The sequence below is a fragment of the Euprymna scolopes genome, chromosome 18 (assembly GCF_053919585.1).
Source record: "Euprymna scolopes isolate OS-2025 chromosome 18, ASM5391958v1, whole genome shotgun sequence".
NCBI lineage: Eukaryota > Metazoa > Mollusca > Cephalopoda > Sepiida > Sepiolidae > Euprymna > Euprymna scolopes.
Window position 1 is genome coordinate 19,904,852 of NC_136499.1, and position 19,052 is coordinate 19,923,903.

General features: G+C 32.5%; 1 protein-coding gene across 1 annotated transcript in view; it reads right to left on the minus strand.

Annotated features, from left to right (window-relative positions):
• Positions 1-19,052, minus strand: part of LOC145297514 (propionyl-CoA carboxylase alpha chain, mitochondrial-like) — a 139,081-nt gene that overhangs the window by 56,536 nt on the left and 63,493 nt on the right. The window contains exons 12-15 of the mRNA XM_080143415.1: positions 16,832-16,905; positions 14,787-14,861; positions 10,720-10,788; positions 6,388-6,463 (exon numbers count right to left, since the gene is read on the minus strand). Coding sequence (XP_079999541.1) covers positions 6,388-6,463; positions 10,720-10,788; positions 14,787-14,861; positions 16,832-16,905 — 294 coding nt within the window. The remainder of the gene's footprint in view (positions 1-6,387; positions 6,464-10,719; positions 10,789-14,786; positions 14,862-16,831; positions 16,906-19,052) is intronic.

Below are 19,052 nucleotides of genomic sequence, written 5' to 3' on the forward strand. Positions count from 1 at the left end.
CTTTAAACAAAAAAAAATGTAAGTTTTCTTAAAAAAAAAAGTGTTCACCTAACAATTTACGGTATAAAAAACAAAAAAACTTTTGTTGATAAAAAAATTGCAAAAGCAATAATAAAAGTAAATAAACAATATAAAATGCAATTTTGGGGGGGAAACCAAATATATATTCAGTAAATTTACACTAGGTTTTTGTCATTTTTTTTTTTCGAGCCTGAACCATAATTGACAAAAAATCCAGAGGATCCAGGTCAAATTTTTTTTTTTTTAATTTTTTTTTTTACATGGTAGTCACCACTTATCAAGGCCCGGAAGCCACTCGAAGATAAAGGTTATTGCGTGTACAGTAATCAATGGGATAATATTGTAGTAATCGTTAGTAATGGAGATTCGATAAAACATCTTACTTAAGGGGGCGGTTTAGCAGGAATTTCTTTATGTTTGACTTGAAGAAATACAAGTTGTAGTCAGGTGGGAAACAGGCAAACGGAACAGAGTTCCACAGGCATACACTTCTAAGAAAAAAGCTTTGTTCATGGAATCTACATTTTGATTTAAGCACAGATAAAGAGTGGGGAAAATTATTGACAGTAGTTTCAGCTAGACGGGTGTTTTTTGTGAAAGATTGGCGAGGAGGGACCAGAGATTGGAGCTCAGAAGAGCGCTTGCCATGGAAATAACGATAAAAAAAGGACAGGCTTGCAACGTCTGTTCTGTGGGAGAGGCTGCAGGGAAGAGAAAAGGGCATCCCCCACTAAGCCACGAAGTCTATTTTGTACTCTGTCAAGGCAGGATAGGCTGTTTTTAGCAGCTCCTGCCCAGATGTGGCAGCAGTACTCAATCCTTGGACGTACTTGGCTTTGATATAGATAGAGAATTGCATGAGCAGTGAGATATCTATTGGAGTGGTAGAAGGATCCCACCATTTTTCCAGCGATCTTGGCAACAGACTTGATGCACGTGTTCCATTTGAGATCAGGAGTAAAGGTCAAACCCAGAAGCTTGTCAAAATATGGAGTCTCCCATCCATTTCAATTGATGCCAGATGAGGATCAGACTGTTGATAATGCAAAAATAGGAGCTTGGTTTTAGATGCATTAAAAGTAACCAGCCACCTCTTCCACCATTGTACCACGCACTCAAGATCAGAAGAGAGAGAATCAGAGAGAACTTTGTCATTTACGCCCTTTGGTAGGTTGCCATAGATAGTCATGTCATCAGCATAGATGTCAACGAATGATTTAAGTATGTGTTTTGGGATATCATTGATGTAGATCAGGAAGAGAGTTGAGCTCAGGATGGACCCCTGAGGGACTCCAACATTAATACTGTTGTTACATGATAAGGGCTGTCCCTTTTTCATGTAAGTATAAAAATAGAGAGATTAGTTAAAATGAAAATAAGAGAAAGCAGAAATCGAACCTTGGATATAAGTTTTAAAGAACAATAGGTTTAAATGGAATCTCCAGTAAATTGTTAATTCGGATGAAATAAATAATAAACTATTCAATTGTTAAAAGAATGTGGATAATAAAATATTGATTAAATAAATTAGATATGTAGGTTGAATTCCTTTGTGAAAATAAAGAAAAAATAGGTTATTGAAAAATCAGAATGTTCAGGAAACGTGCAAGTCCACGCATGTTGATGGCACGTGAATTTTAGTCACGTTGGCCGGACATGCATGGATTTCTCAATATAGGAAGTGAGCGTTAGTTAGTGAGAAACTCAGAGAGGGTCTGGGAATTCGAACGTCTAGGAAGCGAGACGATCACTTTGAAACTAAGATGTGAAGCTTTGAATTCTTGATGATGAAAACAAAGGTCGGTCGTGACAAAATAAACCCATCATGTGTTTTATAAAACGTTGTCTTGTCTTATGATTCTACAAAAAGGTAAATTGAATTGTATTATATGTCTATATATCTGTGTTATAAAATGTCATTACATACACGTCTCGACATCTCATATCCACAATGTGAATCTACATCTCATATCTACGCTGAACACTATCTCCTCACTCTAAGAGCTTCTCATAGCAACACATCTATTAACCCAAGAGTTTCTTCTTCTACACGTCTAAGGAATGAACATATAAGAATCGTAATAACATGAACAATCTCTCTAAGTCTCTTACAACAACATCTCTTTATCTCTAAGACTCTCTTTTAATGAAACCCCTATATGTAACACTGTGGCCTTCTGATTTCTGCCCATCAACCACTACTCTTATGAGCCTATCAGAGAGAAATGATTTAATAATTGAGAAAACATTTCCAGTTATACTGTAGCTGGAAATCTTGTGAAGTAGGCCTTTATGCCATATCTTATCGAAGGCCTTTGATATGTCAAGAGCAATTGCCCTAGAAAGGAAGCCTTTGTCAAGAGATTCACTAATCCTATAAGATATAACCGTTAGCACATCTGCTGTAGATCTAGCAAAATGGAAACCATGTTGCATGTCACTAAGAAGGTTATTTCTGCTGAGGTGGTTGACTACTTCTTTATTTAATATGGATTCCAGCCACTTACTCATGACACACAGGAGACTTATTGCCCTGTACTGAGAGGGAGATGGCCGATCACCTGAATTCTTAAATACAGGGCATACTGATGAGGTTTTCCAGGGTGTTGGAAAGCACTTCTTAAGACAATGCTTTAACAGTTTTGTAAGTATGGGGGCAAGTTCTAGTTGAAGCTTTTTCAACACTATAATTGGAATGCCATCAGGACCAGTTGCTTTACTGGAATCAAGGTTCTTGATTAGCTTGGTGACCTCACGCACAGATATTTGTATGTTGCATAGCGTGTTGTCTGTTATAGGAGGAAATACAGGAGTTGATGGCCTTGGTCGCATAGGGTAGAATTAGCTGGAAAGTTCTTGGCAAATAGTTTGGCCTTGTCTGATGCTGACGAGATGACCTCAGGACCATTGATGATGGTTGGCATAGAACTAGTCGTGGAATGATTAATCGGAATCGTTAATCATAAAAATCGTGTATTTTGGGGGGTATCGAAATTGCATCGTTAAAAAATACCTTAGATTTATGATTCTTTCATTACAATTCTCTTATATTTTTTAAGTTGAACTGTTTGTTTGAAGTGAGATTAATGCTCTCCAAAACGTCATAGAACTTTTCATAACATATTTAATATGATGTACAAGAATTTTATTAACTACTTTAAAGGTAATCTTTATTTATCTTAATGAGTTTTGAAATTTCTTTGAATTTTTTTCTTTCTTTAATTCTTTGAATTAAATAATTTTTTTTTACTTTTAGCTTAACTTGCTTTTATATTTCACCATTTCATTTTTTAGTAATAAATGCTTCTCTAGATTAAAAACCGACCTTGTGTCTAACTCTGCCCTCGTGAGGAGGCAAGTAAATATGGCGGCTGAAAACGTTTTTCGACCACCATAAAAGCATTACAATACATTTAAACCCTGAAGAATTCTCGCCATGCACACTTGTTGTACTAACTAGCCACTACTTGTGTTTCAAACTTTAAAAAAGGAAAAAAAAGCGCTTTAAAATAGTAAAAACAATAAAGCTTTTTTGTTTTGGAAGGGGGGGTTTCAGGCGCCCCTATTATCCCAAAGAACCAGCTATGTAAACACTTTGCAATATTTTTCAATAATTATTTTTTTTAAATTCTTTAGAATCAATTTTTATTTAAAATTAAGAAATTATTTTCTAAAATATTTTGTTTATACATGTTTGCATTTTGTTTTTAAGTAAAATTAAGAAATTAATTTTAAAAATATTGTTTATATCCATGTTCATTAAAAAGGGTTACTTTTCGGTAGCTTCACCGGTTGTTAACCTAAATTTTCTGAATGTCAGAACGAGAGGCTCGTCTGCAGGACCTACTTATCTAAGCTTCACCAATTTTTGTTATTATGATTTTATCTGTTTTTTTTTTGTTTGTTTTTTGTTTTGGGGGGAATGGATATTTTTTTCTTTTTTTTGCTGGAGTTTATGTAATTATTAACAGGAAAATTGGTGAAATTCAAAATGTAATCCATGCTATTTTTAAATATTATTTTCAAGTTTAATTAAAGTTTTACAATACCCTTTTCTTATTATTGTTTTTGTATTCTTTTGTTATTTTTATTTATTTATTCATTTTTTTGTCGGATTTAACAAACAAACAAAATTAAAGCAAAACAAAACAAAAAAAAAAAATCGGTGCTTATGCACTTATGTTACCGTAATTTTTTTTACGGTTTAAGTGCCTCGCCCAATGTTTGAAGAGTTTCTAATTGTTTTTTAAAGGAAAATTGGTGAAAGTCAAAATTAGCAATTGTGGCGATAAACAAATATAAACAAAAAGCTTTAGCAAATACGTACCTCTCATGGAATGTCGTAGATCGAAACAGTGAAATGTTATTTGGTGCTAGTGCACTTATTCATCCACGCTATTTTTAAATAGTATTTTCAAGTTTAATTAAAGTTTTAGGATACCTATTTTTATTAAATTGTTAGGTGAAAGTACAGAATAGGTACACAACACCCTCCCATCCCCATGTTAAGAATGGGTTTCTAAATAATGTCATTATTTCAGCACGGCTCAATAAGTGCATGAGTACCTTTTATTTTCTTGAATAAAATAAAAACTACTCGACGAGAACACTACTGTTTTTGTTTTAATAATAATTTTTTATTCAAAAATAAGAAATAAAAATTTCATATATTCAAAACATGTTTTTTTCCCAAAGCTTATAGGAAGTTTTTTAATCATCATATTTTTCATGAATATGCTCTAAAAATGTTTCAAAATTATCTAATATTTTTTCACTTTTCATGTTATAAGTCTCTCTATACATGGCCTCATCGACATGAGACCATTTCATTTCTCCTACTGATCCCGATATGTATTTCAGCCTTCTTTTAATACAAAACCAGTATTGTTGGTGCAAACACCAGTAAGCGGATTTTTAAATAAAAAATAACGCAGGTATCGTAAAACTTTAATTAAACTTGAAAATAATATTTAAAAATAGCGCAGATTTCATTTTCACTTTCACCAATTTTCCTGTTAATAATTATGTAAACCCCGGCAAAAAGAAAAATATTCACAAAAAAAAAAAAAAAAAAAAAAAAAAAAGATAAAATCATAATAACAAAAATTATGCGCAAATTTCAAGCCAAAATAAATAATAAAAAAAATAGGTCACACACACAAAAGTTCTTTCCTTGTAAAAATAATAACTTCTCCCTCAGTCAAACAATGTACAACATCGGAGTCAATGCGTATTTCGCTACAGGGGTAGCATTCGTATATGTCTGCCCTTTTTTTTTATAATTTGTAATATATAAAATAACTCCTTAAATTGATTGTTATTAATTTCATGGTGCATGTTTAATTCATGGTTAAAATATTTATTTTGACTTTTATCTTCAATGAAGGCAATTTTACGAAAAAAATTAAATCGTCTTTGAAATTCCCTTAATTGTATTTCCACTTTTTCGCTGTACCAAATTTTTTCGCTATACAAAACAACAATTCCACAGGAATCGGAATCGTTAATCAACATTTTCCTGGAATCGGAAAAAATTTAGGAATCGTTCCAACACTAGATAGAATGCACACTTCTGTTCAGGATCTTGTTTGCTATTTGCCAAAACTGGTGGGAACCAAGCCGCTGCTCAGCTACTTTGGATTTAACGGACTGAACATATAGCTCTCTTGCATTTTTTATTACTCTTTTACAGTGGTTGCTGGCAGTCTTGAAAGCAGCTTTAGTCTTCTGCAAGAATACCAAAAATATATATACGGGGTGTTCATTGTATACATCAGCCAATAAAAAGGGTGCTTCAACACTATTGTAGTGATATCAGCCAACCGAAAAGTTGATATTTACTTTAAAAAGCTATAATAACTACTTACATTTTTTTGTCAATTTCAACAATATGCAATGTTATCTACCTAATTGTCATGTCACAATTATTTTGGTCTTCCATGATGAAAAAATTATTTTGGCTATGTTTGACATGACATGTAACACATGACATGTAACGTAAACACACGATGGACAAGATACAACCGAAAAAGATAGGTTACATCACATGAAATGTCAAGACAAGAGGAGAACAGTAGTTTGAATAATCCAAATCAATGGAAGATTATCGACGATTAGAATTAAAATTTCTAAAAATGTTTTTAAAATCTCATTTTCATAAACTGGTAGAGACAATAGTTACTGTAAACGATTAATTGTATACAATTAATTAAACCTAAGTTGTTGTTTTTACCTATACAGTATTAGTGCATAAATGACTACAAAAGATCCACAAATTTAAATTTGGCATGGTCACTTTAAGAGTTCATGCAGTTCACTCTTGCACCCCATCCTCTTAACCCTAACCCTGGTAAGAAATTACATTACCTTTAATGACATAGGAATCTAATGCAGCCAACATTGTAAGTCGTGCAGCTTCCCGGGTTTCACCATAAGTCACCAACTATTTAAAGAAAAAGTGTTAGAAACTTAGTAAAAATTGCATTTCAAGTAAAAACACTAGTGCTTATGCAATTTAGAAAACAAAAAAAACAAAAAACAAATCTTTATGATGTATGTGCTTATTATGGAATGAAGATCTTAAAGAAAAATAGCTTAATTTGATCATTTTTTTTTTACAGAGGAAAATCAAATTTTATTCAGATACCTAGCAAAAAAGATGATTTGGCGATTTTAACTATGAGGAGGTGCCCGGAGACAACTCCATCTAATTCTTGAAGTTTGTCAAAATTTGACGAGATTATTTTTACAGTTTTTAATAATTATAGGTTTTCTTTTTTTTTCTTTGTTTTATTTTCTTAAAAAAAAAAAATTGTTTCAAAATTTATTAATAAAATTACTAAAACTTCATGTGCATTTAGATAAATTTCAAGAATTAGATGGAATTATCCCCCCCCCATTCCTAGCTAAAATTGCTAAGATGTCTATGTCATGAGGTCTGACTAAAATTTGATTTTCCTCTGTAAAAAAAAAAACAAAACTACTTGATCAAATTAAGTGATTTTTTATGAGAACTTTCTTCCATAACATGCACATACAAAATAGAGATTTTTCTTTGTTTTTAATATTTTTGCTAAACTGCATAAGCACCAAAACACTTATTTACTTATGTGTCATTCAGAAATGAGTAGTCCTCACCAAAATTCAGAAAAAAAATGATCACGTAGAAAACTGCTTAATAAAACAAAAATCAATTTTAACATTGTTTTAATGGACTTGGAGTCTATATTCGAAACACCCTCCCTCTAACTAGAGAAATAAAACTAGAATCAGAGGGCCAGGCCTTTATGTGCTTCAGACTAAATATGCAACACAATATTAGCTACTTGTATTTTCTCTACCGCTCTCCCTCAAACCAAGACTGTACCCTAATAAACAAAGTCTCAGACAGCATAGATATAGCACTCTCCCTCGATACTAGCGCACAAATACATGTATTTGGTGACTTCAATGTCCACCACAGTAACTGGCTAGGATTCTCAAATCACACACGTAGCTGGTAGCGCAACACATAGCTTCTCTATATCTCATTCCCTATCTCAGTTGGTTACATTTCCGACACGTTTCCCAGACCAGCACTATCAACATGCCTCACTTCTAGATCTCTTTCTGACAACGGTTCCCAATGACTGTACAACAAATGCCCACAGCCCACTCGGGAATGCTGATCACGCTGTGATAATGGTAGAAATCAGCCTAAATTCTCGCCCTAAAACTGAAGACCCACTACTTAAAACAACGAGGTATTACAAAAAGGCAGATTGGGAAGCCATAAGGGAGCTCATCAGAGATGCCCCATAGCAAAATATCTTTACTCTTCCAGCGGAACAGTGTGCAAATGAGACAACTGAATGGTTCAAAACTGCTATTGAAGCACATGTTCCCGCACGGAAATACTATAGCAAGCCCCACTCCCCCCAATGGTTTACTTCTGCTTGTGCAGCTGCCATTTGTCAAAGGCAGCATGCGTTCCGCAGATTCAACCGACATAAGTCCAGCTCAAATAAACAGAAGTTTATAGAAGCTAGAAATAATTGTAAGAGAGTGATAGACACAGCTAAGACAGATTACTCTGAAACCACCAGAAAGCGCATCGAAGCACAGAAATTAGGAACCCGGGATTTTTGGAAAATCTACAACAGCGTAGTTAATAATGGACAGTCAATTATTCCCCCACTAACAAACAATCATGAGGTTGCTTGCACGGCAACTGACAAGGCTAATTTGCTTGCCAGTTGGTTTGCCTCAAACTCCACACTGAACTCGGTACACCACTCACTCCCTGATTTTCCTCTGCGAACAGACGCCACACTTGACGATTTGAAAATCACCCCTTCTCAGGTACATGCTATTATAAAAAACCTAGACACCTCAAAAGCATGTGGACCAGATCTCATGCCGGCTGTGCTATTAAAAAAAATGCTCTGCCGAGGTTGCTCCAGTTCTCTCCAAACTTTACAATAAATGCCTTAACGAATCTTGTTTTCCCGACTGCTGGAAAACCGCCTCTGTGGTACCAGTCTTCAAGAATTCTGGTGAAAGAAATGACCCACTAAATTATTGCCCCATTAGCCTCCTCCCGCTTTTCGCCAAAATATTTGAGTCCTTAGTTAATCAAGCCCTAGTCCAGCACCTAACAGCTGCTAAACTCCTGACTGACAAACAATATGGATTCAGGCAAGCCCGTTCAACAGCAGATATCTTAACTGTAGTTTCTGAACGTATATACCGTTCATTGGATAAAACAGGGGAGGGTAGAGCGGTGGCCCTTGATATATCTAAGGCTTTTGACAGGGTATGGCACGATGGTCTTCTAAGGAAAATTAGATCATATGGAATCACTGGAAGAATTCATAACGTAATTAAATCCTTCTTAAGTAATAGAAAAATCAAAGTTGTCCTCGAAAGACATACATCCAAACAATATGACATAAATGCGGGAGTACCTCAGGGGTCTATCCTTGGACCTCTATTATTCCTGATATTCATAAACGACCTCCCTAATAATATTGTTTCAAAGATGGGTATATTTGCCGATGACACCACTCTCTATAACAGATATGAGGGGAAAACAAATGAACACATATCCAAGAAAATGGCAGAAACACTAGAGGATGACCTCCAATCCGTAGTGGAATGGGGACAAAAATGGTTGGTCACATTCAATGCTGCTAAGACTAAGCTTGTTTCCTTCAATAACTACAAGAAACCTTCTCTACCACCAATAGCAATGGCCAAGAACACATTGCCTGAAAGTACTTCTTTTAAACTCCTCGGCCTAACGTTTACAGGGAATATGAACTGGAATAGATACATTGAGAGCATTGCCAAGGCTGCTGCAAGGAAGGTTGGCTCCCTCTACCGTGCTAGAAAACTACTTACGCCTGCCAGTATCCTATACCTCTATAAGGCAACCATTCGCCCATGTATGGAGTACTGTTGTCACATCTGGGCTGGTGCATCTGCTGCTTGTCTCTCGCTCCTGGACAGGGTTCAAAAAAGAGTCGCCAACCTGATAGATCCTGAACTGTCATCTAGGCTTCAACCTCTGTCCCATCGATGAGATGTTGCATCCCTCTGCCTGTTCTACAAATACTTTAATGGTGAATGCTCTGACGAACTGCAAACACTTGTACCTCCCTGACGTAACTACCCCCGTCAAACCCGACAAGCTGCTAAGTCTCATCCCTTTACAGTGGAGATCCCTAGGTGCAAGAAAGCCTTTTACTCCAATAGTTTCTTCCCCAGAACTGCGGGTCTTTGGAACTCCCTTCCGGGATTCTGCTTTCCCAACTGCAATGATATGCAGAAGTTCAAGTGTAATGTTAACAAACATCTTTCTACTCTTCTCCCTTCATAATGACCCCGCTAATTAATTCCCTAATAGTAGCCCCCTGCTTCAAAGTGGCACTGTGCCTTGTTTGGGGTGAAAATTGAATAAAAAAAAAAAAAAAAAAAAAAAAATCTGACATTCATAAGAGCAGAATTGGCAGATTGGATTACCTCCCCTGATTTTAGAGCAATCTTCAATAGCATGTAAATACAATAAAACTGCAATTTATGATAAAATTGATTTTTTACTTGCAATTAATCTTCTACGCAATAATTTTTTTCTAATTTTAGGTGAAGGTAATTCTCGGCTACAACTTAAGAATAACACACAGTAGTCTGAAAAATCCAAATAATACAAATCATCAATCTACATCTCAAAGATGCAGAAACATTAAAGTATGATGTAAATTCAAATTATCCTCATCGCAAAAAATTTTGAAACAATCACATTTATATAACTTTCTTTTTTTTTTACACTTCCAGGTGAGCATTGTCTGAAGATAGCGGTTTCAATCCTATTCAAAGCAGGCCAGAGGATTAGTTGGCTGAAACGTGACAAAAACAACAACTATGAAGATAAAGATAACAGTTCGCAAAAAAAATGAATACACAAATCACACATTTTTATACCTAACCTTTCACCACCAGTTAACATCTAGCGACAATAACTGTAAGAAACGGTTCATTTATAATTAAGTAATATCTTTCTCCAATGGAATTAAAGTGAATGCGAAAGATTCAACTAGATTTTAACTTTAATTAGTCAATTTTGTAGTCCATATTAGTATCCATTAAACCATTTGAGCTACCATCCTCATTCTTATCCAAACTAAAGATGACAACACAAAAAAATAAGTTGAAACTTACCTTGCAAATCATTGCATCATAATAAATACTAATCTCACTGCCTTCCATGATGCCACTGTCACAACGCACCTGAAACAAAAAATATAATTTTACCAAACAATGAAAATATTTAGAATTTTTTTACAAGAACAATTGCATATGAAATTTAAATTATTAGTTTATTTGATAAATATTTTAATATTTGAATTCATAAAATAAATTGAATTTGAATCGCTAGTATTATGATCCCAGGATGGACGTCTATTTATGGAATGATATGTAACACAAGATGATTGAAGACTAGAAAAAAAAAACCGAAAATTTTAAAGTTGAATAACGAAATAAGTGTTCTAAAACTATAATTAAATAATTAAAAATTTTATTACATCCATAACTGTTAGGTTCAAAAAAGATAGTACACTAAAATTTTTAAATTTATCCAGCATTTGTTTTTATAAAAAAAAAAAAAAAAAAAAAAAAAAAAAAATTCTAGCCAGTATTATGATGACCGTGCGTGAATTATAGTTTAAATTATGTCCCTTGACCGTTAACCTTAATTTAAGCAAAAATTGAGGCATTTTGTTATTGTTTATTTTGTTTAAAAAGTAAAGAAATAATTTGCATAATATTTTGGTGTTCTTGTGCAATTTTTATTTTCATTTTACAAGCAGTTTTTAATATTAGAGAAACAATGGGTAAGTACCAAAAATAATTCTTAATCAATTTAAGAGAAAAACCATGAGTGAAAGGTAAAATTATCAATGCAAGGTTGGCTTTAAAGCCAAAATGAAATGCATCAATGCCAAAATGTCCAAATATCTTTAGATATGGAAGAAACGGAGGTTATCTCTACTAAAAAGAACTTTGAGTGTATGAGAGTTTGTTCCCCATGGACTTCTAAATGGCTGGGCCAATATTTTTTTTAAATTTCACACAAATGTACTTTATGAGCCTGGTAGTGTTCTCAGATAGGTTTTGTATCAGAATTGGAATGTCTTCGATAAGTAACAATAATCAAAAAATGTCCAATGAAAGAAACTCGCTATTTTGGCTGAAGTTAACGGTTTATACGGCCCAACATCACAAGTGTATTTCAGACGTTTTATTAACACAAAAGCAGAAAGGCTCAGTATATAAAATCAACAGTAGGTTCTTTGATATGACAGGGATGCATTTGAAATTAATGTTTCTGTTTATAGCACAATTGAACCATGATACTTGCTTTGTATTTTAAACTTTAATTCAAGCCATTATATAAAAATAATTTTATAAAATTAACAGAAGTGCAATGTAAATTACAATGTATTCTGGACTAAGTTACTGTGGGGAGGCATATAAAGATTCTTTTTGGGGCACCATAATGATTCCCCTAAATAGAGAAGGAAATCAATCGATTTGATTGAAAGATTGATGAGTTATATGATTTTGATGACGCTAAAATAAGAAATGGTGAAACATTCATTAATTCTCATTCAATTCTGAGCAACGTCAGGTCTCCCAGCTAGTAAATTATTAAAATAATTATCACGCATGTCAAATTGAGAAAAACATACTAGAAATGTTCAATATCATATAAGCAAAATCAAAACAAGATGGCGACCAAATTAAACCCGATGTCATGTGATTTCACTTATTTAGTGGATGTTCAGACATCTCAAGCATGTTTTTACTCGGGTTTACATGTGTAATATTAAATGGATTTTGAATCAAAATGGTTGCTCATTTAATAATATAGAAGAAAAATGACAACATAAAACCATCTTTTATGCCTATATGAATATTTTCTTATATTCTGCACTGGAATGAACCTTTAACTTTTGCCAAAAATTAAAAAAAAAAGATATGCAGTTATAAGTCTTACACAAATAGATATGTAGTTCCTCTTCAGTCCCAGATATTTACATATTTTTACATATTATTTAATTTTTGAATGATATTTGCATATTTTTACATATTATTTAATGTTTGAATGATATTTGTATATTTTTACATATTTAATGTTTGAATGATATTTACATATTTTTACATATTATTTAATGTCTGAATGATATTTGTATATTTTTACATATTTAATGTTTGAATGATATTTACATATTATTTAATGTTCGAATGATACTGACATTTTTATGTATTATTTTATTTTTGAAGAATACTTAGATATTTTTACATATCTTATGTTTCAATGATATTTACATATTTTATGTTTGAATGATATTTACATATTTAATGTTTAAATGATATTTAGATATTTTTACATATTATTTAATGTTTGAATGCTATTTACATATTTTTACATATTATTTAATGTTTGAAGAATACTTAGATATTTTTACATATTATCTTATGTTTCAATGATATTTACATATTTTATGTTTCAATGATACCTACATATTGTTTAAACTGTTTTTTCTAAATATTTTGTTCAATTATTGGTTTTATCTCACAAATTTTCTGTTTTTGTTCCTCAAAGAAAAAATATAAATAAATAACAGTAACAATTTAATTATAAATCGAATGTCAGCATACATTTTAGTTTAGGTATTTACATGTTTATTTGGAGTTAAAGTCTAGCAAATCATCTTATTGCTTCAAAATTTAATTTAAAACGTTCTATGAAGTTTTCTTTTCATCTTTTTTTTTACTAAAAATCTAAAATCTGGCCTCAGAAAATTGACACATTTTGACTGATTCTTCCCAAAGAAACGTTTTCTTAATTTATTTATTGAATATTTGCCATTGACACACTCTTATTATATATACACTAACGACTTGGTGTCCATCTGTAAATGGAACTATATTTTATTTCTCAAAATTATAACAGTTTTAATTCAATTTCAGAAAAGAGAAATTATAAAAGTGGTAAATATTTTTATTAATACTGAAAACAATTCTTTTCTACTCTAGTAGTTTTTTTCGTCAAACTGCTAGACTTTGGAATTCCCTCACTGTTTTCTGCCTCCCTGATTGTACTAACATGTTGAAATTTTAATGAAGCGCAAACAGTTATCTTGTAACTCTAATAAGTGGTGTTACAAGAACAGGTCCCCTAAGTAAAAATTGAGATGGGATAGTCCGAGAATTTGAACCTGGAAAGCTAGGTTTGGAATTAAGATTCAGGAGAGTTTAAAATAAATAACAGATATGTTTGTTGAAAAGGAATTCGCTGTTTAGAAATGTTATTGTGAAAAAGGAATTTGATGATTCAATTTTGTTTATGAAAATTTTATTGTGAAAAGGAATTTGATGATTCAATTCTGTTTATGAAAATGTTATTGTGAAAAGGAATTTGATGATTCAATTCTGTTTATAAAAATGAAATTAAAATAAGGAATTTGAAAACGAACAATAGCAAACGTTAAACATATTGAAAAATAGGTTAGACCAAAAATAGGTTAGAGAATTCTTGTTTGCAGACATATGTGAACAATGCATGCGAGTTCAAGATCACATGAGTCGGGCACATGCTCGGACATGGGGGGAATGAGACACGTGAAGCATGTCTAGGCCATGGGATCCAGATGCACATTGTTGGCCATGCAATGACGCTATGGCTAAGAGATGAGTTCTCAATATAGTTGGAGTTTTAATGGGTCAAAGAGACAGAGTCGGGAGAGGGTCGGACAGACAGAGCTGACATTGGAAGCAAAGGTTTAAAAGTTGAAATCATGTAGGACTTTGAATTCCTTGATGTGAAATTATTGACCGATCAAAGGAATAAAGAAACATCATCATTTTGTAACTGCCGTCTTGTGTCATTCTACAAACAAAGGTATTGTGCATCATTTATATGAACTTTGTGTACAAACCCATCTAAGTAATGTGTCTCCCTCAGCAATCATAAGTAATGATTGTTCCCCCCTTGGTTAAAAGAACCAATCCCTCCTCTCTAAAATATATGTTATAGAAACATTCACAGAACAGTATCTCTCGTCTCTCTATCTATCTATCTATCTCCCCTCATCCAACTGTATTAAAATGTACCCTGTCTCTCTCTAATATGAATACCCAGTATGCAACAGTGGCTGCTAACGTAATAAGTGCAATATGCTTTGTTTGGGATGAATAAGAGTTATAAAAAAATTACTCACCAGTGGAATATTCATAGGTTCAATATATTTGTAAAGGCGGCCAATCGAAGGCATACCAAAATTTTTATAAGGATCCTGAAATAAAAGGAGTTATAAATCATTCATTTATTGGCAAGAACGAAACTGTCCCAATAAATCTAATAAGCGTAACAGAAGTTTCTCTCTCAAATCTGCAAGACAAATTTGCTGAACATGCAAAAATTAAAATTACAAAAATTATAAAAGTTTTTCAATTTTAAAGAATCTTTAACTCTCCAAAATGTTGTTACTTTTGTGAAAGAGTCTGCTGCTTACAGTCACAGCCAGTTCTGGGACAACTAAGATAAACAAGTTTTGTACACGGTCAACCCTGAACGGCAGAAACTCACAACTATAACAATCATTTCTAAATTCTAATAACTGTAACTTACTTTTAAATAATTTTTATTAAATACTTTATGTAAAGAACTAGTTGCAGAAAAATATTTAGCAATACAACTTAAAAAAAGTTTATCTAGTTTGGTTTTCAGCAACTGATTATATAGTGAGGTGAACCAAGTAATATTTCTATTTCTTATATTATTTTTAGAGTCTTGTCTTTTATATTTAATTTCAAATACCAACTATCTTTTTAGAAATGTGTTTTACTTAAATACTCTTTCATTTGTGGAGGAATTATAATAGATGGAGAGCGGTTGGATTCAAGACGTATGCATATATTTTAAATACAGTTCATATGTATTCTTATCAAAGTTGAAAGTGATATATAGGAAGTTTGTTATTTTTAGGCCTAATTTTTTTACTTCCATATTTTTTTATGTTTTTGCTTTTGACTTAGATCCCTTTATCATAACATGTATGATGAGAGATGAATGGAAATTATGGACATACTTAAATACAAATCAACTTAGATGTTGAGATTTTATTTTTTCGCTTTCTACATGTCGCACAATAAGCACCCTTTTGTAGGAGCCGGAGTTCCATAAAATTGACAGGTCTGACTTTTATGGTTCTTGTGCGGAGACATGTTAAATAGAAAAGGTGTTATTAAAACATGGAAGAGACAACTTAATGACGAAAAGTTCATCAGATTTAATCTTAGCTGAGTTTGACAGATATTTATAAAGTCAAATGTCAATGTGAATTAAGTTTTTCTTTGTTTGTTTTTTTAATATGTATCCATGTTCTCCCTCTCTCTTCCTCATTTTTTTCAACATATGAGTACAATCTACGCACAAGTGATCAGTTCAAGCAATTTTGTGCAGACATATTTTTAGTACAGAATGATATTGTATCTTTCTATTTTTTTAACATAAATTACAGATTTTATTTGATTTTGTACTGGTGCTAGATAAAAACCATGTAACTGACTTGCATAACATTTTGTTTAAAACTGTACTTCTTTGTAAACCAAGTATTTTCTTGTAATTATTCAAAAATATTGAAAACATCACATTTATTAAGAGCCTCAATACAAAGGCATAAACTGGATGCTGAGCTGAAAATCACTACTTTTTAATATTTTTTGTGGCCCAATTTTTCGGTTGTTACAAATCATGAAAATGTATCAAATTGTAACAAATCATGAAAATGTATCAAATTGTAACAAATCATGAAAATGTATCAAATTGTAACAAATCATGAAAATGTATCAAATCGTAACAAATCATGAAAATGTATCAAATCGTAACAAATCATGAAAACGTATCAATTTGTCACAAATCATGAAAACGTATCAATTTGTCACAAATCATGAAAACGTATCAATTTGTCACAAATCATGAAAACGTATCAATTTGTCACAAATCATGAAAACGTATCAATTTGTCACAAATCATGAAGACGTATCAAATTGTTACAAATCATGAAAATGTATCAAATTATCACAAATCATGAAAATGTATCAAATTATCACAAATCATGAAAATGTATCAAATTATCACAAATCATGAGAATGTATCAAATTATCACAAATCATGAAAATGTATCAAATTATCACAAATCATGAAAATGTATCAAATTATCACAAATCATGAAAATGTATGAAAGGATTTTCTTCCTCTTACCTCTGCATAAACCCTGCACTCAAAGCTCCAACCATTTATAGGGATATCTGGTTGTGCATGTAGTAGTCGATGCCCTTATTAAAGAAAAAAGAAAGGAAATTTTTGAAAATTATAATTAACAGGATGGGTGGAGCAAAATAACAGTAAATGCAACATTAAAGTAAGGATTAACTTTTATAGATATTCCTATTTCTAAATGGAACTATGGTTCTTTCACTTATTTATATAAAAAAAAAAATCTATGTTTCAGATTTCAGTAGTTTTTAAATCCATGGCTTCATTTATTTTCAATTTCTGACCCCTTTTCTCCCTTTACATGAAACTAAATATAGCCTAGATTGTGCCTAGAAACTATATTAAAAAATTCATAATAATCATTTATTAGATTTGTAATTTTATTATACCTAATTTTTTCTTAATATAAAAAGCAATATTTACAAAAAATTTCTTTTAAATTTAAAATGTTCTTTCACGTTTTTTTTTTTTTTTTTACATTTTCACCCCAAACAAGGCACATTCTATTAGGGGCACAGGCTACAGGGATACTAGGTGGGGAGTTGGGCAGCAAGATGCCGGTTCACGTTACACTTGAACTTCTGCATAGTACAGTTGGGGAAGCAGGAACCTGGAAGGGAATTCCAAAGTCTAGCGGTTCTGGGGAAGAAATTACTGGAGTAGAAGGCTCTCTTTCATATACGGATCTCTACTGTGAAGGGGTGGGATTTTACTGCTTGTCGGGTTTGTCGGGGGTATTTATGTTGAGAGGGTACAAGTCCTTGCAGTTCATCGGAACATTCACCATTAAAGTACTTGTAGAACAGGCAGAGGGATGCTACATTACGTCGATGGGACAGAGGCTGAAGCTTGAATTTTTGAAAGCTTTTAACAATTTCTATGTCTTTCAGAACAATTTCTGACTATCAAATTGTGTTGTGTCATCGAGTGGAAAAACAATAAACAAATATAATAATAATAATAGGTTTATTCCGATAGGTACAATAATAGACACCCATGTTGAGTACCAACAACTATTAACTGCGTCGGTAAATAAACTGCTAATAGTTTGCTATGAAATTGTCTTTTCGACTCCCAGCTTCAACTGACAACTACCAGTTTCACTCTTCTTAAATATAAGTGAATCATAGTCAACAAATTATGGGGGAACATAATAAATGAACGGGTTCAATAAGGGGCGTGATCAATCCTAAAACAAACTATGCACATTTCTTTGTATTGGTGAAAAATAATTAACTGAAAAATTTTCCATAAGTTTATGATTTTATTTGGCATCACATAAACTCAGAAAGTCTTGCATCCTACAAAGTATACCATCATTTTTGATTTGAACTCAGACTTAAAGTATCTCTCCAGTTTCTTTTCGTTGCAATCAAATCTCTCTTGATTATTTGCTTCCAGTTCATTTTTGGATCTTCCTCTTCTTTTTCCATCAGGGGGTCCATTAATTAGCAATTCCCTTTAGGGCCAATCTTAATGCATGTCCGAGCCAGCCTAGATGTTGTTTATAGATTATTGACAATACTACCTGTTGGTTAGTAGGATCTCAGACTTCTGCATTAGTAATCTGATCACTCCAGTTGATCCCTAGAATCTTTCTAAGGCACTTGGAATCAAACGCATCTGATTTCTTCTGTGTGCTGATTTTGAGATGCCAAGTTTCACTTCCATATAGCAGTCGAGACAAGACATTGTTATTATAATATCTTAATTTTGATCTGAGGATGGATAAACTTGAACTTTTGAAAAAAATTGAGCTTTTTGGGGGGGGGTTTTCATCACTTTCTCATGAGGTTTCTGATTTCTCAATACTACATATTGTGTATGCTCATATGTCTATGTTAAATGTCCTTAAGATGTTATAGGCTCCATTGGAAATGAGATGAAAATGGGATTATTCTAGATTTAAAATTAATCTTGCTGGTATGCTGTAAAATAAATGATCCAAATGAAAATAAAGGCACGTAACTCTGCTAAACCTGGCAAACTTTTTCGAAAAGTCACATAAGACCTAGTTCATCATCAGATGAGTTGCATTACAAATTAGGTTAATTTTCCGTTTATTTTATTATAGAAGTCTATGTGCATAATCATGAAATTTGACTTTTCTTCTCTTCAGTAAAATATCCTTTTATAAAATTTAAAAAAATGGTGCCTTTATATATCACTGATATTAACACATACATACTGACATGATATAGAAAAT